Genomic DNA, 24206 nt, shown 5'->3' on the forward strand with positions numbered 1-24206 from the left:
AGCCTCCCACAAGGATGATAAAAACATCAAATCATCCAGGTGTCCCCTGGGCAACGTCCTTGCAGAGGCCAATTCTCTCACACCAGAAGCGACTTGCTCCTGACACGACAAAAAAACCCCCAAAAAACTGAATTTCTGGCTGTGGAACACTTGTTGATCTTTCTGTGTCAATGACAAGAGCAGATAGAGAGACCCCCCTCCAAATAGATGTTTGCCAAGAGCCACAAGTGGATGATCAAATCTGTCCTTCAAAACAGGCTGATACTGTTGGACTATTGACAAAGAAATGTTTATATGCCTGTATTTATATGTTTTGAGACGAATGTTAATTTTTTTTTGCTTACACTGTTTGGAGGCTTCTATAGATTTTGGGTAGGCTTTTAATCTGTATGTTTTCCCTGAGGAATCTAGTCTAAAGCACGGTTTCTTTAACTGGGTCCTGACCCCAAATGGGGTCCCTTTCAATGTTGGGTTCGTGAAAAATTTGGCAACATTTAAAAGTTTCTGTACCCTTTCTCTGTATGCAAATCTGTTAGCAATGATGTGCAGTGTTTACAGTGGACTCTGCAGAAAATGCTTCAGTTGTACTCCACAAAAAGGGAAATCAGCCTGTTTAACAAGCCCTATTATCAGCAAACGTTTGATTTTTAAACCTGTTTTATATACCTGGGATAACCTAACAAATTTCCAGGTGAAAAGGGGTCATTAGTGGAAAAGGTTTAAGAAGCCCTGTTCTGAGGGGGGGGGGGGGGGGAGGGTAGGACATCAACTGAGACTTGGTTGGAGGAGGAGCTAGCAACTACTAGCTCTACATAGCTGCTGTCTCTGGAGCTCAGAAAACAGGAAGAAAAAAGCTAGCATTTCTGTGGGCACATTTTGGAGGACATCTAGACACTGCAGTTACATATAGAAGATAATGAACATGGATGGTGATGGAGTTGTTGCAGTAATCTATACCATGTTTGTATTCTTGCAGCAAGTCCAAGCTGATTATCTTGTTGGGTGAAAGAGTGCAGAAACTTTGTTTAAAAAAGAATCTTATTAGGTTTTACATAATACAACGAAATAGTGAGAACAATAACAATATAAAGAAAGAGAAAGAAAGTAGAAACATATAGAAAAAGAAGAAACAACACCAAATTATAGCAGACGTCCAAAAAAAAATACACAAAAATACACAAAAAAGGCGGAAAATACAAAAACATAAAAAAGGGGAAAGGGTTGACTTCCATTCCATCTTCTTGGATATTGTCTTTATATTTAAAAAAATATGTTACTTAAAAAATATCTCTCGTGTCTTTTATTTTTGCAAATTTTCTAGATAGTCATGGAGAAGATCCCAATTCGTTCTACTTAAAGTATTGCCCATATTCTTCTTCAACAGAAACTTAAAGCCCATGTATAGACACGTATCCAGTCAGCTGCATGTTAATACCAGGAAAGGTTATAGAAAAGTCAATCTATGCACACTTCAAAAGGAATTTTGTAATTACTAAGAGCCAGCATGAGTCTCTAAAAAGAAGTCAAATCTTACCTTGTTTTTTCTCGTGTTACAATCTTAGTAGATCAAGGAAATTGTGTTGATGCAGTATATTTGTAAGGCTTTCGACAAGTTCCCCCATTATATCTTTACAGTTAAACTCTGGGCTAGACAGTGTTACTTCGCAAGTCAGCTAACTGCATTCTTACTAAGGATCAACCTCATTTGTTCTTGTATATGGGTAATGTTGTGCTCTATTCAGACTTTTCCACCAAAAGTTGTATCAACATCTCACTTAGCTCAGGAATTTATTTTTACAATATTCAATGTTTCCTTGACCTGTATAGTGTTCTTACCTTTCTGTTGACACAGTAGAGGATATATATGCATCTCTGTTCTAGATCCAAAACATATATCCTCAAACTTTCATGAAAGGTCATAATTCTATCTTGTTAATCTATTGAGTGTGTAAATTACCTGTGCAACCTCTTTAACTCATTTCCTTTAACGTGTGATTTTGACAAACTCTGGAGAATAGCAATCTGGTTATAGCCGCCAGCTTTTATTTGCACTATTCCTTTAATGTGTATGCCAGAATAGATGTGATGTTCAGGAGGGCCAAGTTGTCATCAGTGCTGTTATAGGGTCTTTCCACTTGCTGTGCCATTGTAAGCTGACTTGAGTCCCCCTGCTGGGGTAGAGAAAGGCGGGGTGCAAATATGACAAATAAATAAATAAATAAATATTCTCTCTTGAAGCTTTCTAGTTCACCCCATGGCTGCTATTCTAATAGTGGCATGGAAAAGTCTAAGCAACCTTAAGTCTATGTATGTACCTCAGTGTGGATTAACAGCCCCTTTCTCCGTTGGCAATGACGAAAGTCTGCTTGGCCTTTGTATGCAGCTGCTGCACCCCTTCCTGCTACCATTATACTTGGTGAAAAGGGCAAACTTTGGCCAACTCCCAGAAATCCCAGCCAGTTTACTGACTAATGTATTGTCGAAGGCTTTCATGGCCGGAATCACTGGGTTGTAGGTTTGTCTCACCCTGGTCATTCCACAGATATATAAACCCATTTTCCTAGTTCCAACAGACCTCACTACCTCTGAGGATGCTTGCCATAGATGCAGGCGAAACGTCAGGAGAAAAATTGCCTCCAGAACATGGCCGTATAGCCCGGAAAAACCTACAACAACCCAGTTTACTGACTGTTAGGAATTGTGAGAGTTGATGTCCAAAACACCTGGAGGGCCAAAGTTTGTCCATGCCTGTTGTAACCAGATTCGAAATGATTGTATCATTCACCAAGACTTTTGGAGGCCCAAGTAGATGATGCGATCATTTACATCTGGTCAGATATGTCTCCAATCTCTTTCCAACTCCCACCTCTCTGCCAGGCATGAAATGTGGGTTTGTCCAGGCTAAGTGGTAAGTCCAGGGTTTGCCAAATGCTCAGCGATTGTGTATATCCACATAAAGAAATGGCATGTTGTGCTGAGCTTTCCAAAATTCCAGCCGTAGCATAGCATACCAAAGACAGGTTGTCACGTACATTTACACAAGCCAACCTTCCTCCTCCAGTGGCACATTGGGAAATACTTCCTTTTCCTGCCTTGTCAAATGGTTATTTGAACTGAGGTGAGGCACGAGCATGCACATAAAGAAGAAAATTCCACATTAGTGCCAAAATCTCAAATTTTAGAAAGTTCAACACAGTCTTTGCTCAGGTGAAGACTCATATGTATGAATGCACAGATTAATACGGGGCGAGGTTGTTATTTTTTTTTTTACTATTTTGCCCTGTTCAAATATTGAGTGGACAAATGTTGACTGAGCTTCAGAGGCTGAACTTTGCTGTCTGTAGGTTGAAAAGGGAATTTTCACTGTCCAGTGGTTGCATTTGGCACCCTCCCAGGAACCGTTGGATTGTATCCTTAAGGACCTAAATATTGGTGGGGGGAAAGCTCGAATAAAATAATGATATTTAAATTATCTGTATTTAGTTTTCCTCTTGTATCTGTTGCCAGTTTTAATACTCTGGAAAATAAGCTACAATGTGTGGTAGGTAGGTTTAGTGGGTGGAATGAGCATCCTAACTTTTAATTTACTCTATCAAGTTTCTTCTTTCTAAAGTCTTCTAAATATTATTTTTGTTCAGACGGGTCATCCAATCATGTTTACAATTACCAGCCATGTGATCACCCACGTCAGCCTTGTGACAGCTCGTGTCCTTGTGTCATTGCTCAGAACTTTTGCGAGAAATTCTGTCAGTGCAGTTCAGAATGTAAGTGATTTAAGAAAATAGTGTTTTTTATTTCTGTTCTGAAGAAGTAAAGTAGATAGGATTTCAGCATTGTGGAAAGTTTCATGTCTTCCTGAGGAAGTGTTAAAGCCAAACTTGGCATGTTTCACGTAGTGTTTGACTTTGCATGGCTTCACTTTTTACAAGTATTGGTGAACTGGATTGGGACTGTATTACTGGGCATCGCAGCTTAACTCTTTGCACCCCATCAAAATTCTGATGGGAAATCCCTTCCTGATTTCTTCTTTGCAAAGGCAGGAAAGCTAGCATTGATTCCAATGGGCACCCACTGCCCATTGTGAATAGAGGACATATGTGGGGCGTTCTTTCTGATTGGAACTATAATGAAAGCGAGGTGTTAAAACTCTTACCTTCTCCTCTCATGCCATTGCTCCTTTTCCATACCAGCTATTAAAAAGACAGCTGTGCAAGGTCAAACCACAGGATAACTGCAATATCTAGTTAGGCCTTGTACAGAAGAGTGGAAAATTAATGCATGTATATTCAGAAGGAAGTCATTTTGGGTCCAGTGGGTATAGCATTGACATAAGATTATAGCCTGTTACATCTTAATGCAGCACATCCTAAAACTTTAAAAAGACGCCGCTGGAAAATTTTAATAGCAGCTAGGAATATAATCACTTTCCAGTACAGTGGTTTTCAAACTTCATTACAATTCCTTTTAAGCTTGTAATTCTAAAGTTAGATTATAGGTGATGGACTTTTTCCTTTAGCTTTCCAGCAAATAGCTGCAGCAAAGGAAGATTGAGTATACTCAAATATGTTTTCTTAGTTCATCCAGGCTGTCGTTTTAATATGACTGGTGGCCTACAACACGCTCCCAAATTATTTCTAACTCACAAGTGTTCCTCAACAAATGTAAGAAGGATTTGCTGAAAGTGAGGAGTTCAGAGTGCACTGCCCTAAGGAGTTGTAGAACTAAGAGAAGAGGCTGCTTGTACACTTAATATTTCCTTAACTGGTTTTGTCCCTTTGCTAATGATATGTTTGGGGAGGCGGGTAGGAGCTAATCTTGTGTGCTCGTTCACCCAAGGAATTCACATTGTCACTCTATGTGTTTCTGATGTGATACTCCTGAATAACAGATATACAGATTCTACTTATTTTAATCTTCTAGTAGGCATTGAAACTAGATTTCCTTTAAGCATAATAACTTTTTGAAGTTTAGGAACTGAAGTACAAAATGCAGATAACTTAATAATATCTAGATAAATAAAAATGTAATGTTAGTTTGTGGGATTAACATAACTCAAAAACCCCTGGATGAATTGACACCAAATTTGGACACAGTACACCTCTCAGGCCAACGAGTGACCATCACTCATAATAACACTGAAAAAGGATAGCTGAAGGGACTTAAAAAGCCAAAAAACAAAAAAAATACATTACAACGCATGCACTAAACCACATATATACACATATATATAAATACACACACACATATATGCATATCTACACACACAAAACACATAAACACAGACTGGGCCACAGCACGGCATGGCAGGGGACAGCTAGTATATAAATAAAATTGTACTGTTCGTTTGTGGAATTAACATAACTCAAAAACCACTGGACGAATTGAGACCAAATTTGTACACAATACACCTATCAGGCCAACGAGTGACCATCACTCATAAAACACTGAAAAACACAGCAGAAGAGACTTAAAAAGCTAAATAAATAAATAAAATAAAACAAAACAATACAATACAATGCATACACAAAGATATATACACACATATACACAGTAACGCGTGGCAGGGGATAGCTAGTTTCATAATATTCTTTGTGGTGTACTTGCTATCCCTATGCCTGAAAGCTCCTTTGAACCACAGACCTGTTATTTCAAGATAGTGGTTTGTTGTAAAAAGGGAAAAAACACAATGAAATAACTGACCCCTTCCCCTTGCTATTTTGTGCAGTAATATGTAAATAAACTCACAATCTTCTAAGAGAATCTGATGTAGAAGAGAAACCAACTGGCTTACATTTTTATGATGTGTACTTCATTCTGATGTCTCTTAATAATTTCAGTACTTAAAGTTTTTCTCTCATACATTAGAATAAAAACAAACTAGTAGTAAGCTATGTTTATGTCAGACCTGTTCCACTGAAAGCAAAAATTGGTTCAGTTTTTATAATTCTGCTTTCCTCCCCTCTTTCAAGGCCAAAACAGGTTTCCTGGATGCCGGTGCAAAGCACAATGCAACACAAAGCAGTGCCCTTGTTACTTGGCTGTACGGGAATGTGATCCAGATCTCTGCTTAACTTGTGGAGCAGCTGACCACTGGGATAGCAAAAATGTCTCTTGCAAAAATTGCAGCATTCAGCGAGGATCAAAAAAGGTGAGACATGTTTTTAAGCATAGCAGGCATGTGTTGCGACCCAGAGCAGGAAACTGGACCCTCAGACAACAGTCCACCACACTTGACTTCAGGAAAACAATCCTTCTTTTTTGATGAAAGATGAGTACAAAATAGAGGAAAAATGCAAAGGTAAAAAGTCACAGTAAAAATCAGCAACAAGAAATGTCCATAAACAATATCATAAAACCCACAGCAAAACTGCTGAATCCTGGAACCTGTTAGCAATCCACTAACGGTACTTGGAACAACTAGAAAACCTCCGAGGCACAAGGCCACTTCAATCAGGAGACCTGCAAACGCTTGCACGTGAAACTGGAATGATGCCTGGTTTGAAGGTGCATTCAGGCCAGGCATATTTAAAGCCGAGAAATCTACTGTGAGACATGCCTGAAGTTTTTGTTTGGATTTCCTCTCAATCTGGCTGACCTACGTAAACTTTGTGCTTCTCCCTGGCTCTGCCAAATCTGTCCCCGCCTATCCTCATTAGGCAGGCCAGGTGTCAGATTCTCTGGAGAACTCAGGCGGGGAGGAAAAGGGAGTGAACCGTTTCCGCTCGGCTCAGAATGCATGTTCTCATGGGAATCTTGACTTTTGCTTTCCAAGGCTGTAGGATTTTCACTACTCAAACCATCTTCATCTAAATTGGCCTCAGAATTCACATTGACATCTACATTGGTATCAGGAAATACAATCAGAGAATCAGGTTCAGGTTCACACACGGTGAACCCCAACAGCATGTTTTATCCATGTTTGTACTGCAAAATTGAAGCAAAAGTATCATGTTTTATAGAGCAGGGATGTCCTAGAGCAGTGGTTCTCAACCTGTGGGTCCCCAGATGTTTTGGCCTTCAACTCCCAGAAATCCTAACAGCTGGTAAACAGGCTGGGATTTCTGGGAGTTGTAGGCAAAAACATCTGGGGACCCACAGGTTGAGAACCACTGTCCTAGAGCAAGGGAGAGGTTCCTTTTTCTGCCAAGGGCCATTTGGATACATAAAGCATAATCCGTGGGCCATACCTTTATTTATTTATTTACAAATAATTATATATTATTATATTATCATAAATTATAAAGCTATATATTTATACGTGATTGCATATTAATAGTAAAATGAAAGTTCCAAAGGCTGTGTGGCATAGACGGAATTTAGAGATCTGAGAATACAAATGCTACCTTGTTAGACCAGAAGCTGCTATATATCAAAAGAGAGACAATGGCATTCAATATTTTTAGAATAGAGTACTGTCAGGCTAAGTTTGAATGGATTACAGTTGTCATGATTTGCTGGCCATATTGTTTGTGGGATGTGTTGTTATAACTACAGTTTCATAGAAAATAAGATTAGAAGCAATAATAATAATAATAATAAACCGGCATTTTATTATATTTGAATAACTTGCTGGAAAAATAAAATGCAATTTGAACACAAAAATTTAAATGAGGAAGAGGTTTTTTTAAAAAAGGAATTAATTTAAAAAATTAAAACACACAACTAACATTGACACAAAACATACAATAGATCAGTTAAACAATTAATCATATATTCTTATACATGTAATCTCCATGTGCACCCACCACTCATGGGACATTAATCATCCTTAATATTAGTCATTCTTATATCAACCTATTCTCCAAAATGCTAATGTATACTGATTAGGTTTTATTCCTTTTTCCTTCACAAATATTTATTTATTTATTTATTTACACCATTTATATGCCGCCCTTCTCACCCCGAAGGGGACTCAGCGGCTTACAAGATATATATATATACATACATACAATATATTATATTATTAGCATACCACAATATCAGTATTATATATATTACTATATGTACTATACCATTACAATACAATATCAGTATTATGTATTACTATATTTACTATACTATTATATTGTAATATTATTAGTAAAATTACATATAACATAAATATATAATTATAATATTGTAGTATTAGTATTACATTGTATTACATTATAATATTATAAATATTATAAGTATATACAATATATTATATTATCAGTATAGCACAGGAGACAAAATGGAACTGCCTTCCTGGCCCCCTTTCTCTTCACTCTATATATTATAGGAATTCGTCCCATATTGTTTTAAAATAATTTGTTTACATTAATTCCCTTTTGCATATTGCATTTTATTTTACAAGTCAGTTTATTGATTATTGCGATGTTCCACACCTCTTTGTACCAATCATCAGTTTTGCATTCATAATTTTCTTTCCATTTTTGGCTACAACTAATCTTAAAACAGTAACAAAAATTACTATTCTTTAATTTGCCATTGTAATCTTATGTCTCCAAAATGTAATACAAGTGCTATATTTGGATTTTTTTTTTGTAGATTAATCGATAGTATGTCATTAATTTCAAAAAATACTTTTCCCCAGTTTTTTTAATCTTTTCACATTCCCACCACAAATGTATAGAAGTCCCAATTTCCTTCCTGCACCTCCAACAATTTTGTAGATTGTTTCTATTATAATAATTTAACATTATTGGAGTCATGTACCATTTCCACATTGTTTTGTTAACAATTATCTTTAATTCTCACTGACATATTTTTCATAGTTCTTTGTTTCCAAATTTTAACCATTCCTCCTGTGTAATGTTGATTGCTAGGTCCCTTTCCCATTTATTTTTTCTTCTGACTTGTATTGGATCACTTTCTATCACTATTTTATAAATTTTACTTATTAATCATTTTGTTGCTTCATCTGTACCGTTCTGCTTTAATTGTATTACGAGTTCTTTGAATTTTGTTAATTGTCTGCATTTCCCGTGTTGCTTTATCCAATTTGTATTCCATGAATCCAAGTGTATAGTACATTATACCAAGATATTCCACTCTGTTTAAATATTTCTGTTATATCTTCTTTTCTATAGACTTTCTTTATTCAGTCTTTTAGTTTTATTACTCTATATATTTCCATGTCCTTTATGAGTCGTGTCTGTCTTAAGGTTCTCTGGAAATTAAGCCTGATGGGCTTAATAATATCGGTAAATCATAGAACAGTAGTTCTCAACCTGTGGGTTCCCAAGTGTTTTTGGCCTGCAACTCCCAGAAATCCCAACCAGTTTACCAACTGTTAGGAGTTCTGGGAGTTGAAGGCCAAAACATCTGGGGACCCACAGGTTGAGAATCACTGGCATAGAGGATCATTTTGTTCACATTTATTTTATTATTTGGTTCTTTAAATATGTTTATAAAATATAAAGATGAAGAAAACATATGAATAAGAATGAAACATTTATTTCTGTGAAATTTGATTTCAGTGAAAAGGCCACATTTAAGGACCTGGATAGCCACTCCTATGCTAGATACCTACTAAGGAATGTGATCTGTGTTGTGGTCCTTGTGTTGTGTTAATGCTTTGGTTAAAAGTGCCTAATTTGATACAATCCTGTAATAGCTCTGAATTGGATTATAATTCACATGCATGCCATTCTAAGATGTAAGAACTCATAGATCATAGAGTTACAAGGGTTCTCCAATCTAACGTCCTTCTATGAAAGAACACATAAAGCATTTCCAATGGTTATCCATCCAGCCCCTCTTTAAAAACCTCAAGAAAAGGAGGGTCCACCACACTCCAAGTTATCGTATTCCATTGTTGAAATTATTCTTACCATCAGGAAGTTCTTCTTAAAGTTTAGGTGGAATTTCTTTTCTTGCAATTTGAATCCATTGCTCGTGTCCGAGTCTCTACAGCAGCAGCAAATAAACTTCTTCCCTGTGACAATATTTCAATATGGCTATCGTGTCATCTCTCAACCTTCTGTTCTCCAAGTTAAACATATCTGGATCCCTAACCTGTTCCTCATAGGGCTTGGCTTCCAGACTTTTGATCAGTTTGTTCATCTTTCTCTGGAGAGGTCCCTACTTGTCAATATTCTTCTTGAATAATGGTGCCCAGAACTGGACATAGTATTCCAGGTGAAGTCTAACCAAAGCGGAACAGACACTATTTTCTATTGACGTCAGTGTGACATCCTGCCAGATATTTAAACATGACTTTCATGTCCCCTTTGAACTTCTATTTCCTCCAAGATCAATATGCTGAGCTTCCTACACCACTACTTATAGACCTTGGCTTCATTGTGATCGAGTTTCTCTGGACATGTTCCAGCTTGTCAGTATCCTTCTTGACCTAATCAATGCCATCCCTGTCATTTCCCTTTTGATATTCATTCTGTCACTTTTGGCCCAGCTCTCCTAAGATCATTTTGGAATCTGATCCTATCCTGTGGGCTATTAGCTATCCTTCTGAATTTGGTGTCATCTGACAAGCATGCCCTGTATTCCATCATCCAAGCCATCATCCCACTGGTCACTTCTCTCTCATTTGTAAGCACCCCTTGAGTTCTGGGCTGTGGCACAGCTAGTTAGTAGCCAGCTGCATTACATCACTACTGACCTAGCGGTCATGAGTTTGAAGCCAGCCCAGGTCAGAGTGTGCTCTTGACCATTAATAGTCTAGCTTGCTGTTGACCTATGCAGCCCGAAAGACAGTTGCATCTGTCAAGTAGGAAATTTATTTGGGGGAGGCTAATTTAACTAATTTACAACACCATAAAACCTTCCAGCAGCATGTGTAAGAATGAGGAAATACTCAATCAAGGACTCGATGTTACAAATGGATGCTGAAGCAGCAGCTCCCTCTGTTGCCGGAATTGAGCATACCCTCATGAAGCCAGAAATCTGGAATGTTAAATTGCCTCTGTGTCTGTCTATATATGCTGTATGTCTATGGCATTGAATGTTTGCCATGTATATGTCCATTGTAATCTGCCCTGAGTCCCTTTCGGGTTGAGAAGGGCAGAATATAAACACTGCAAATAAATAAATAGATCTGCCAGTTAACCTTTTCCCTGTCCACCTAACAGTAACATTATCTAGCTCTCTTTCTCCAGTCTTCTTTTCAAAGTATGCCAAAGGCCTTACTAAAATCAAAATATGCTACATCCACAGCATTGCTTTTATTCGCCAAGCTTGTAACTGTATAAAAAAAGGAGATAACATTTCATAACATGTTTTTGAGAACCCATATTGACTTTTAGTAAGGATGGCATTCTTTTCTAAGTGCTTACAGATTGCCTTTTTAATGATCTGCTCAATAATCTGTCCTGGCACTTATGGCAGGCTGACTAAATGACAGTTGTGTTGTCGAAGGCTTTCATGGCTGGAATCACTGGGTTGTTGTGCGTTTTTCGGGCTGTATTGCTGTGTTCCAGTAGCATTCACTCCTGACTTTTACCTGCATTTGTGGCAGGCATCCTAAGACATTTGTTCAGAGCTTTGTTCAGAAAAACCGAAAAACTCACAGCAACTGACAATTGCTTGGGTCCTTTTTCCTCCCTTGTTAAAGATGGGGACATTTACCCTCATCTGGTCTGCCGGAATTCCTCCTGTTCTCCAGAAATTCTCAGATAATTGTTAGTAGTTTGGAAATTACTTCTGCCAGTTGTTTTAACATCCTTGGATGTAGTTCATCTGGTTCCAGAGATTTGAATGTATTTAGTGCAGCCAGATAATCCTCTACTGCCTCTTTACCTATTTTAGGTGGCATTTCCTTTACTGTATCATCTGCTCTATTATTCCAAAGCTGAGCACCATTTGGGAGAAGACTGGGGCAAAGAAAGTGTTGAGTAGTTGTGCATTTTCTCTGTCCCTTGTCAATATTTCTCCCCCACCTGTACACATTTGGCCCTGACATTTCCTTATTCTTCCTTTTGCTATGGGCATAACACAAAAAGACCCTTTTCTAATTATTTTTAAACTCTTTAAGAAGCCTCAGCTCATTTTGCACTTATGCTTTTCTAACTTTTTTTCCTACACATGCTATTTGATTGAATTCCTTTCTTTTAGTAATTTCTTCTTTTTTCCTTGTTCCTTTTAAATCTCAACTCAATTGAAAGTACTTTACATATCCATTCTGGTTTCTTTAGAGTCTTCCTATTTTTCTTCCTCATTTGAACTGCTTGAAATTGCACCTCAAGTGTCTTCCTTTTCAGAAACCTTTGTCCATTGTGAACTTTGTCTTTTAGCATTCCTTCGTTTCCCTCAAGGTTCCTGAAGTCAATGTTCTTAAAGTTCGGAGTATATGCTTGAATGTGCTTGACTTCCCCTTTCTCTGTATAACAAACTGTAGAACAGGGGTGTCAAACTCATTTTCACTGAGGGCCACATCAGCATTATGATTGACTTCAAAGGGAAATTGTCTACCAGACAAGTGAGGATTTTTTTGGATCTGGCAGTTTGTCTTCCAACATATATCAGAATACTCGAAATCTCCCATTATATTACCTCATCTGGATATGTTGTAACTTGTTCCAGGAAGATACCGTCCTCTGTCTTACAGATCTATAGTAGATCGCCACAATGTCATTTCTTTCTCCCTTAATTTTTCCTTAGTTACTCTCAATCTAGGTCATGGATCTTCTCAAGAGACATAAACATCCTTGACTTAATGCTACTCTTTCTCCTTTCCTGTTCTTGGAAATCGACTATGCCTCTCAGTTACAATATTCTAATCATGAGATGTTCCCCCTGCAGATTACATTTGTGATACCTGGATACTTCCTCTGTTTTAGTGGTTATGTTGCAGTGGGAGGAAGCAATTAGGCTGTGTGTATGTTGCGTGTTTGTTGAGAACATATTGGTTGACCTTTTGCGAAATGTCCCAGTAATTTAAAATACATTCAGTGCTTCGGTTTTATACTGCTGTGTAAACAGACTGCTTCTGGGAGGATTGGATGTTTCCTGTTAGTAACACAGATATTCATAAATATGGCTTAGGTTTTATTTTATTTATTTTGTCAGGGCAACCAGTCAATTATATTACATTTCTAACAGAACAAAGCAAACAAACAGACAAAATACAAAATTTGGATTAAATGTCCTTTCATTTTAATGTGGAAATAAAGGAAATATTGTTAACTTTTGGAGACATAACATCTGATGAGGAGATGGAAGTCAACTCTTTTTTAATATTTATTTTTACTTTTTAATTTTTTTCCTTTTTTGTCTTGTTTTTTTTAATCTTTATTTTGGATTTTGGATTTCTGGACTCTTGGGGGGTTTTCTTTTTTGAATTTTAGGGGGGTGGTGGTGCTTTCTATCTTTTCATACTGTTCTATCTTCTTCTAAATATTCACCCTCTTTCGTTGTAATTTTCAAATATTTCAATAAAAACTATTATAAAAAATGTCCTTTGACCAGCATCTGGCCACTTGGAGTGCTTCTGGTGTTGCTGCAAGAATGTCCTCCATTGTGCATGTGGCAGGGCTCAAGGTGCATTGCAGCAGGTGGTCTGTAGTTTGCTCTTCTCCACACTCGCATGTCATGGATTCCACTTTGTAGCCCCATTTCTTAAGGTTCTGCATCTTGTGGTGCCAGAGCGCAGTCTGTTTAGCGCCTTCCAAGTCACCCAGTTTTCTGTGTGCCCGGGGGGGGGGGGGGAATCTCTCATTGGGTATCAGCCATTGATTGAGGTTCTGGGTTTGAACCTGCCACTTTTGGACTCTTGCTTGCTGAGGTGTTCCAGCAAATGTCTCTGTAGATCTTAGAAAACTATTTCTTGATTTAAGTTGTTGACGTGCTGGCTGATACCCAAACAAGGGATGAGCTGGAGATGTCTCTGCCTTGGTCTTTTCACTATTGGCTGCTACTTCTCTGGCTTAGGTATATGGCTCTTGGTTAATGGACATCAGAAGGCTTTTCTCTAGCCTTTTGTGCCAAAATCTTGGTAGTGGGAGGAGGTTTTCGAATAACTAGCAGTCCCACTAGCAGTTATCAAGTTCCAGGAGATGCAACGTCTGCTGCTTATTTGTGGAGTAGCCAGTGGTTCTCAACCTGTGGGTCCCCAGGTGTTTTGGCCTACAACTCCCAGAAATCCCAGCCAGTTTACCAGTTGTTAGGATTTCTGGGAGTTGAAGGCCAAAACATCTGGGAACCCACAGGTTGAGAACCACTATTCTAAGCCAGGACCATTGTTTGAATCCTCCCTTTATACCAGTATGTAGAATCAGTAGCATTTTTTTCCCCAAGGCTTGAATCAAGTAATCCCAGAAGAGAACCTAGAAGTAGATGGACCATCACTCAAGTTGCTCAATAAATACAGACTCGTAGCCATACTTGCAGAAGCAAACCTGTTTTCACTGTTTGAGATGTTGTGTATTTGGTTAGAGTCAATACTTCCTAGCATTTAGTACTTTGTTTAAAGCACTTGTTTTTCCGTTCTTTTAGCATTTGCTGCTAGCACCTTCAGATGTGGCAGGCTGGGGCATTTTCATTAAGGATCCAGTGCAAAAAAATGAATTCATTTCTGAATATTGTGGTGAGGTAAGAAGCAATATTTTTTCCTATACTGAACAATTTTCAATATATTTCCTTTTTTTTAGTAAAGAAAAATACATTCCATTTTTGGTTCCACGTAAGTCAAAGATTGGAATGTAGTAGACATTGATGGAAAATGCAGTGGTACCATAAACTATGCCAATTTGTATGGTGAAATCTTCACTTGAGTAAATGAAATAACGGTGAATAAAAAGTTAATTTTGTGCAAGGCACCCTACTACAATAAAACCTTCACGTCTGTAGAGGATATGTTCCCAGACTCTGTGTGGATGTGCAAAATCATGGATAGTAGCAAAACCTATTAAAATGAAGGATTTCTGGTCCAAGAATAACGTAGAATGCTGAAGGAACTAGAAAATACCCAGAGGGACATTATTTGCCAGATCTTATCTTCTTTGGGAGTGTGTTCCATAGGCGGGAGCATACTACCTGGTCCATCTCCGAGGCCAATTCAAAGTACTGGTTTTGACCTATAAAGCTCTATACGGTTCTGGCCCAGTTTACTTGTCTGAACGCATCTGCCCCTACGCCCCACCTCGCAATTTAAAATCATCCAGGGAGGCCCTGCTCTCGCTCCCATCAACAGTGCAAATGCGGCTGTCGGGAATGAGGAGCAGGGCCTTCTCAGCTGTGGCCCCCCGCCTATGGAACACACTCTCAAAGGAGGTAAGATCTGCTCCGTTGCTCCTGAACTTTAGAAAAAAATTAAAATCATGGTTCTGGGACCAGGTCTTCGGACAATAGATGCATGCAGCTTTTAGTGGGACAAGGACTGGAACGGCGACTTGACTGATGAGATTGTTTTATGGTTTTAATAACTGTTTTGATATTTGGTAATGTACTGTTTTAATATGATTTATGTGTGGTTTTACAATTGTAATTATAAGGCATTGAATTTTTGCCATTATCTATGTGTAAACCGCTTTGAGTCCCCCTAGGGGTGAGAAAAGCAGTATATAAATACTGTAAATAATAATAATAAATAAATATGCTTCTGTGGTCAGCTTCCAACTGAAGAGGAGGATTGTGGGGGAGACTTGTATTAATAAATCATCAAAATCATAATTTAAGTACATTTTGCTTTCAGATTATTTCTCAGGATGAAGCAGATAGAAGAGGAAAAGTGTATGACAAATACATGTGCAGCTTTCTGTTCAATTTGAATAATGGTATGTAAAGTAAAGGTAAAGGTTTCCCCTTGACGTTAAGTCTGTTTGTGTCCTACTCTGAGGGGTGGTGCTCATTTTCATTTCTAAGCCTAATAATAATGATAATAATAATACTTTATTTGTACCCCACTACCACCTCCCCAAGGGACTCGGTGCGGCTTACATGAGGCCGAGCCCACAACACAGCAATAACAAGCAAAAACAACAATAATACAAGCAGTAAATAAAACTCATTACAGCAAATAAACAATAAACATTAGCAATAGCACGATGACATTTAAAAACTTTGGCTGGGCCAAATGTAATAATTAAAATTTTAAAATATGCTGGACATGGCAGGTAAAATATGATTAGGGTGGATTTCCGGAAAGTGATGGGCGTTCAAAAACAATCCTAGGTCATTAATAAAGTGCATTTAAGGACAGATTGCTAGGAGTTTCTTATTCTGGGAAGGCACATTGGAATAACCACGTTTTCAGACTCCTCCTAAAGACTGCCAAGGTTGGGACCTGCCTAATATCCTTAGGGTGTGAATTCCAGAGACGAGGGGCCACCACTGATTAGGCCCTCTCCCTCGTCCCCACCAGTTGCACCTGCGACAGAGGTGGGGGCGCGAGCTGGGCCTCTCCAGATGATCGGAGAGATCGTGTGGGTTCGTACAGCTTAGTCCATAGACACCTCCAAGGTCATGTGGCCAGCATGACTGCATGGAGCGCTGTTACCTTCCTACTGAAGCAGCACCTATTGATCAAGATTATTAAGATTGTCTGGAGAGGCCCTGCTCTCGGTCCCACCGGCCTCGCAAGCGCATCTGGTGGGGACGAGGGACAGGGCCTTCTCGGTGGTGGCCCCTCGACTCTGGAACTCTCTCCCACCGGAGATCAGAACCGCCCCTTCTATCCTGACATTCAGGAAACAGGTGAAGACATGGTTATGGAGACAGGCATTCGATGAGTGAGCCAATACCCTGAGATATGGATGGAGGATGATGAACATCAAATTTAGTGGGACGACTGACCATTGTATTTATTGAATGTAATTGCTGTTTTGCTGTTTCAATGTTCTATTGCAATATGAAGTATGATGTTTTATTGACTGTATGTATATTATGGTTGGAAACCGGTCTGAGTCCCTCAAGAGAGGTGAGAAGGTCGGTATATAAAACTTTTAAATAAATAAATAAATCCTATTGTTTTCAAACTGCTAGGTTGGCAGAATCTGGGCCTAACAGTGGGAGCTCACCCTGCTCCTCGAATTCGAACTGCCAACCTTTCGGTCAGCAAATTCAGCAGCTCAGCGATTTAATCCGCTGCACCACTAGGATTAAACTGCTGAGCTTTCGTTCACTTAATATGTACTCTGTGTTACCTTATTGTGCTAATGTGTATTTAAGCAAAGACTTGAGTCACCATAACAAATTGGTATGGGGATGAACCTGAGGGATTTTAAAAAATCCAACGTTGCAACGTTATTTCAATACTCAATTTTGAGGAATAATGGAAGTGCCTATATAAAAGTCAAAACAAATTTTATCAGCTTTTAAAGAGCGATTAGCAATGGAAATAGGATATGTATTTATTGATAACTAGATAATAACAAAGGAACAAAAAAAAAGCCCAAAAACAAAACAATGAGAGTTTCTTGTCATAATCTATACCAGGGGTCCTCAAACTATGGCCTGGGGGCCAGATACGGCCCTCCAAGGTCATTTACCCGGCCCTCGCTCAGTGTCAACCTAAGTCTGAAACGACTTGAAAGCACACAACAACAACAACAACAACAACAACAATCCTATCTCATCAAGCAGACCCACACTTTCCATTGAAATACTAATGTTTATATTTGTTAAAATTCTTCATTTTAATTATTGTATTGTTTTTCAGTGTTTTTTTTCACTACAAATAAGATATGTGCAGTGTGCATAGGAATTCATGGTGTTTTTTTTCTTTTCCAAATTATAATCCGGCCCTCAAACTGTTTGAGGGACTGTGACTTGGCCCTTTGTTTAAAAAGTTTGAGGACCCCTGGTCAATACTGTCTACAAACCAAACCAGTTGAAAAAGCATATTGACTTTACTAACTCGTCTGAAAAGTTTTTTTTCCTGCTAAACAAACTAATACCAGTCTTTTGCAGATATTCTAACCGCTGTTCTTTTTTTTTAGATTTTGTAGTTGATGCAACACGGAAAGGTAACAAAATAAGATTTGCAAACCATTCAGTCAATCCCAACTGCTATGCAAAAGGTGAATAGACATTTCCATATTTTACAGCAGTTCAGAAAATAAGTAATTCAAGTAGATTTTAAAATAAACCTGTCTCTTCTTTTGCAGTTATGATGGTTAATGGCGATCACAGAATAGGCATATTTGCTAAGAGAGCTATTCAAACTGGTGAAGAACTGTTTTTTGATTACAGGTAGGTTACAACATATTTAGTGTTGATGTCATTTATCATTTGAGTGTCCCTCATATTTATAAGTTCGTTGGCTGAGACATGGAAGAATATTAACAACTTTTTGTTGCTCTCAAGAAATCATTTGGTTCTTTAGAGCAGTGGTTCTCAACCTTCCTAATGCCACGACCCCTTAATACGCTTCCTCATGTTATGGTGACCCCCCCCCCCCCAACCATAAAATTAGTTTCGTTGCTACTTCATAGCTGTCATTTTGCTGCTGTTATGAATAGTAATCTGATATGCAGGATGTATTTTCATACACTGGACCAAATTTAGCACAAATACCCAATACACCCAAATTTGAATACTGGTGGGATTGGGGGAGGGTATTGATTTTGTCCTGTGGGAGTTGTAGTAGCTCGGATTTATAGTTCACCTACAATCAAAGAGCATTCTGAACTCCACCAAGGATGGAATTGAATCAAACTTGGCACACAGAACTCCCACGACCAATAGAAAATACTGGAAGGGTTTGGTGGGCACTGACATTGAGTTTTGGGAGTTGTAGTTCACCTATATCCAGAGAGCACTGTGGACTCAAACAATGATGGATCTGGACCAAACTTGGCATGAATTCTCAATATGCCCAAATGTAAACACTAGTTTGGGGAAAATAGACCTTGACATTTGGGAGTTGTAGTTGCTGGGATTTATAGTTCACCTACAATCAAAGGCACGAATTCTCAATATGCCCAAATGTAAACACTGGTGGGGTTTGGGGAAAATAGACCTTGACATTTGAGAGTTGTAGTTTCTGGGGTTTATAGTTCACCTACAATCAAAGACACAAATTCTCAATATGCCCAAATGTAAACACTGGTGGAGTTTGGGGAAAATAGACCTTGACATTTGGGAGTTGTAGTTGCTGGGATTTATAGTTCACCTACAATCAAAGGCACGAATTCTCAATATGCCCAAATGTAAACACTGGTGGAGTTTGGGGAAAATAGACCTTGACATTTGGGAGTTGTAGTTGCTGGGATTTATAGTTCACCTACAATCACAGAGCATTCTGAACCCTACCAACGATTGAATTGGGCCAAACTTCCCACACAGAACCTCCATGACCAAAATAAAATACTGTGTTTTCTGGTGGTCTTTGGTGACCCCTCTGACACACCCTCGCAACCCCTCCAGGGGTCCCGACCCCCAGGTTGAGAAACACTGCTTTAGAGAATGATTCAGTTTTTTTCCCAGAGCTGCACAATCAAGTTGTTAAAAAATGACCTGTATTTCTTAATATGATGTTACAGACCATCTAAATCAGGGCTTCTTAAACTTTCTCCATGACTCCTTTCCTTTTGAGGAATGTTTTTGTGACCCCTTTCCGCCTGAAAAACTTTTCACGTGACCCCAGAGATAGATAGATAGATAGATAGATGGATAGATGGATGGATGGATGGATGGATGGATGGATGGATGGATGGATGGATGGATAGATAGATAGATAGATAGATAGATAGATAGATAGATAGATTGTCGTGTCAGGAGCGACTTGAAAAACTGCAAGTCACTTCTGGTGTGAGAGAATTGGCCGTCTGCAAGGACGTTGCCCAGGGGACGCCCGGATGATTTGATGTTTTATCATCCTTGTGGGAGGCTTCTCTCATGTCCCCGCATGAGGAGCTGGAGCTGATAGAGGGAGCTCATCCGCCTCTCCCCAGATTCGAACCTGTGACCTGTCGGTCTTCAGTCCTGCCGGCAGAGGGGTTTATCCCACTGCGCTACCGGGGGCTCCACCCCAGATATATAAAATAGGTACAAAAATCAAACATTTACTGATTTGCAAGGCCTGCGAATCAGGAAGATTTCCCTTCTTACGAAGTACAGCTGAAGCAATTTTTGCAGATTCGGGTAAATGTCTAGGTAGCATTCAGAAACCTTTTACTGTTGCCAATTTTTTCGTGACCCCGACATTGAGCTACCATTTGGGATCGGACCCACAGTTGAAGAAGCAGTAATCGGAATGAATTGAATGTATAGCTTCAAGGGGAAAGCCAATTTTTTTCAAATGCTTGCAGCAGCAAAGGCTTTCAAAATGAAACATATTGTGTTGTTTAAGTATGCCGAGTTGGAAGGAAAACATCCCGACGACATTGCACTTTTGACCCAGGAGTTTGACAAAAGACTGGCACTGTCCAAAGAAGACAACACTAAATTTAATTGAAGATCCTTTCTCTGGATCCACAGAAGCACCCTGCACATTGAAAGCTAGAGGTTATTGAAATGCAGTGCTCAAGAGCCTATTGAAATAGACACAGAAAACATCTTTCAAGATTGCTACAAGAAGTTGGATAAGGGAAAGTTTGAAAATCTGTGAGTTGTGCTTTACGAGTTCTCAGCATATTTGGAAGTAGCTGCGTATGCAGACATACAGTCTTCATTATGAACTTGAATAAAAACAATTACAATTAATGGATGAACAATCAAAGTCAGTTTCTTAACTTAAACGTGAGCAAGATCCCTCACTTTACCCCGATCTAGTAGCAGTGAGTCCCTCAGACAAACCAAACCCGGTGGTCCCCAGAGTAAATAGCTTCCCTCTTAACAGAGTTCTCAAACAGCTAAACTACTCTGACCCCCCAGAGAGTAAAACACTTGTGTCCTCAATCCAACACAAGCCCACAGGTGTCTACTTTGACCTTTCTGGCCAAATAGATGTAGAATAACCTGCCCCAAAATACTCTCTGACAGGAAAATTCTGTGCTCACCGAAAATCTGCCACCCTTTCCCTTCAAAACCAAATTCCTCTCCTCCCTTCTGTGACAAGTTGCCAGCTTATTCCTCTCTCCGCTAAACCCCTCCCATTCTGCCTTAGCCAATCCAGGGATAGCTCTAACTCCTCCCACTATTCTATTCCAACCCTCCTAAGATGTCTGCCTCCCTGGATTACCTTCTCAAAATAGAGGCCGGCTTACTGACATCTTAGGCTCCTACTGTGGCCTACGAGGTAAGGATTATGACACCATGCCAGAGCTCCTTGTCAACCGTCACCCGTAGCTCCTTCAAGGTCAAGCCAGTCACTTCAAGAATAACATCCGACCATCTTGCCCTTGGTCAGTCCCTCTTCCTTTTTCCTTCCATTTCCCCCAACATAATTGTCTTCTCTAAGCTTTCCTGTCTTCTCATTATGTGGCCAAAATACATCATCTTTGCCTCTAATATCCTTTCCTCCAATGAGCAGTCGGGCTTTATTTCCTGAAGTATGGACTGGTTGGATCTTCTCGCAGTCCGAGGCACTCTCAGAACTTTCCTCCAACACCACAGTTCAAAAGCATCTATCTTCCTTCACTCAGCCTTCCCTATGGTCCAGCTCTCACATCTGTAGGTTACTACGGGGAATACCATTGCTATTACTATATGGATCGTTCCAGGATTCCATCAGTGCTGCCTCCGGAAAATCCTGCAAATCTCTTGGGAAGACAGGCGGACAAACGTCAGCGTGCTAGAAGAAGCAAAGACCACTAGAATTGAAGTGATGGTTCTCCGCCATCAACTCCGCTGGACTGGCCACGTTGACCACCGTCTCCCAAAGCAGTTGCTCTACTCCAAACTCAAGAACGGAAAATGGAATATTGGTGGGCAGGAAAAGAGATTTAAAGATGGGCTCAAAGCCGATCTTAAAAACTCTGGCATAGACAGTGAAAACTGGGAAGCCCTGGCCCTTGAGTGCTCCAGTTGGAGGTCAGCTGTGACCAGCAGTGCTGCAGAATTTGAAGAGGCATGAATGGAGGATGAAAGAGCGAAACGTGCCAAGAGGAAGGCGCGTCAAGCCAACCCCAACCGGGACCGCCTTCCACCTGGAAACCAATGCCCTCACTGTGGAAGATGCAGATCAAGAATAGGGCTCCACAGTTCTCAGTTCTACGGACCCACAAGAATACTGATCCTGGAAGACTATCCTGCTCGGCCAACGAGGGATCGCCTCAGTAAATAAATACTATCCGGATCTTCGTTGCCAATGTGATGTCTCTACTCTTCACTATTTTATCGAGATTGGACATTGCTCTCCTCTCAAGAAGTAAACATCTTCTGATTTCCTGGCTGTAGTCTGCATCTGCAGTCATCTTTGCACCTAGAAATACAAGTCTATCACTACCTCCATGTTTTCTCCCTCTGCCAGTTGTCAATCATTCGTGTTGCCATAATCTTGGTTTTTTTGATGTTTTAACTGCAACCGCTTTTGCACTTTCTTCTTTCACCTTGATTAGAAGGCTCCTCAGCTCCTCCTCGCTTTCGGCCATCAAAGTGGTATCATCTGCATATCTAAGTTTGTTAATGTTTCTTCCAGCAATTTTAACCCCAGCCAAAAGACACATTAGGACTTATTTTCAAGGGATGTCTTATTTTTGTCATGTACAGCAATCTACATTTATTCATTAAACTAAATGTAAACAGTTAGAAAACCTAAACTATGTATTTAAATGTGTACCGTTTAGCAAAGTATTTTTTCAACATTGTGATTTCATAAGTAAGTGTAAATGATATTTATTGAAATTTCCCTTTTTTATAATATGGAAGCGTGATGGTTAGATTATAAAATAGTTGAGTGTAAGAGTAATTAATTTGACTTCATTACCTTTTTTTTAATCTATAACGATATTTTAGGCAATTTACTCTGAAAATCAAATCCAAATCTTTCTTTTTTTGTTTCAGATACAGTCAGGCTGATGCCCTTAAGTATGTAGGCATTGAAAGAGAAATGGAAATCCCTTGATACCAGCTACCTCCTTTAAAACAGCTGCCTTATCTTCAGGAGTTTCAAGTACTGTGGGCAATTTTTTTTGAAGATTGAATTAATGCAATTTGGAATGCAGAATTTGCAATGTACTGTAACTGTAATTTATAGTGACAATTTTTGTAAAAAAAAACTTAACAAATTTATTACTTTCTCATCAGCTGCAATACTTTTTGTACCATTGAAGTTTTGCAATAATGCAGTGTGGTACATTTTTGAACCTTGAATAATAAAGGATACTTGAACTGTGAATTTTGAAGCTCTAGCTCTCTTATTCGATAGTTAGAATGGAACTTGAGAAATGTTTCTACATGTATTTATGAAGTTTCATTTGCTTTACATTATGCAGTGATAATAGATACAATTATTTGTGTATTAAGCGATTTCAGTCTGCAACTGTCTCTTGAAGCTGTTATTAGTCTACTTCACCTGTCCTGCCTCTTTCAAGCAACAATTATTCTGACAATGAAATACTTGCTAAAACAATCGGTACTTCTGGACTAAATGTACTGCATCTTGCTTAGTCAGTGTGCTTATTGTGAGTCCTTCATTCATATGAATGTTCATGCAGCCACTATCTCTCAGCTTAATCCTAAACGTCTACAGCAGGGGTCCTCGAACTAAGGCCCGGGGGCCAGATACGGCCCTCCAAGGTCATTTACCCGGCCCTCACTCAGGGTCAACCTAAGTCTGAAATGACTTGAAAACACACAACAACAATCCTATCCCATCAGCCAAATCAGGCCTTTATTTCCCATCGAAATACTATTAAGTTTACATTTGTTAAAACCGTTCTTCATTTTAATTATTGTATTGTTTCAAAGTGTTTTTTGCACTACAAATAAGATATGTGCAGTGTGCATAGGAATTCATTTGAATTTTTTTTCAAATTATGATCCAGCCCTCCCAACAGTTTGAGGGACTGTGACCTGGCCCTCTGTTTAAAAAGTTTGAGGACCCCTGGTGTACAGGATGTAGTAGAATCATAGAATTGGAAGAGACCTCATGGGCCATCCAGTCCAACCCCCTGCCAAGAAGCAGGAATATTGCATTCAAAGCACCCCAACAGATGACCATCCAGCCTGTTAAAAGCTTCCAAAAATGAGCCTCCACCACACTCTGGGGCAGAGAGTTCCACTGCTGAATAGCTCTCAGAGTCAGGAAGTTCTTCCTCATGTTCAGATGGAATCTCCTTTCTTGTAGTTTGAAGCCATTGTTCCATGTCCTACAAGCAGAAAACAAGCTTGCTCCCTCCTCCCCATGACTTCCTCTCACATATTTGTACATGGCTATCATGTCT

The 24206-nt window shown here is 39.2% G+C and overlaps 1 protein-coding gene across 5 annotated transcripts in view; it reads left to right on the forward strand.

The window, feature by feature from the left end:
- EZH2 (enhancer of zeste 2 polycomb repressive complex 2 subunit) overlaps nucleotides 1-23158 on the forward strand; it is a 106629-nt gene extending 83471 nt beyond the window's left edge. For 3 of the 5 annotated variants that reach the window (XM_060781548.2, XM_067470160.1, XM_067470161.1), the window contains exons 14-20: nucleotides 3639-3764; nucleotides 5970-6148; nucleotides 14434-14529; nucleotides 15632-15713; nucleotides 17877-17957; nucleotides 18045-18129; nucleotides 22825-23158. In XM_060781548.2, coding sequence (XP_060637531.2) covers nucleotides 3639-3764; nucleotides 5970-6148; nucleotides 14434-14529; nucleotides 15632-15713; nucleotides 17877-17957; nucleotides 18045-18129; nucleotides 22825-22885 — 710 coding nt within the window. In that variant the 3' untranslated portion in view covers nucleotides 22886-23158. The remainder of the gene's footprint in view (nucleotides 1-3638; nucleotides 3765-5969; nucleotides 6149-14433; nucleotides 14530-15631; nucleotides 15714-17876; nucleotides 17958-18044; nucleotides 18130-22824) is intronic. The other 2 variants (XM_067470162.1, XM_067470163.1) reach the window with 1 other exon arrangement.
- Nucleotides 23159-24206: the final 1048 nt, after the last annotated feature.

Source organism: Anolis sagrei, chromosome 6 (assembly GCF_037176765.1).
Source record: "Anolis sagrei isolate rAnoSag1 chromosome 6, rAnoSag1.mat, whole genome shotgun sequence".
NCBI classification, from domain to species: Eukaryota; Metazoa; Chordata; class Lepidosauria; order Squamata; family Dactyloidae; genus Anolis; species Anolis sagrei.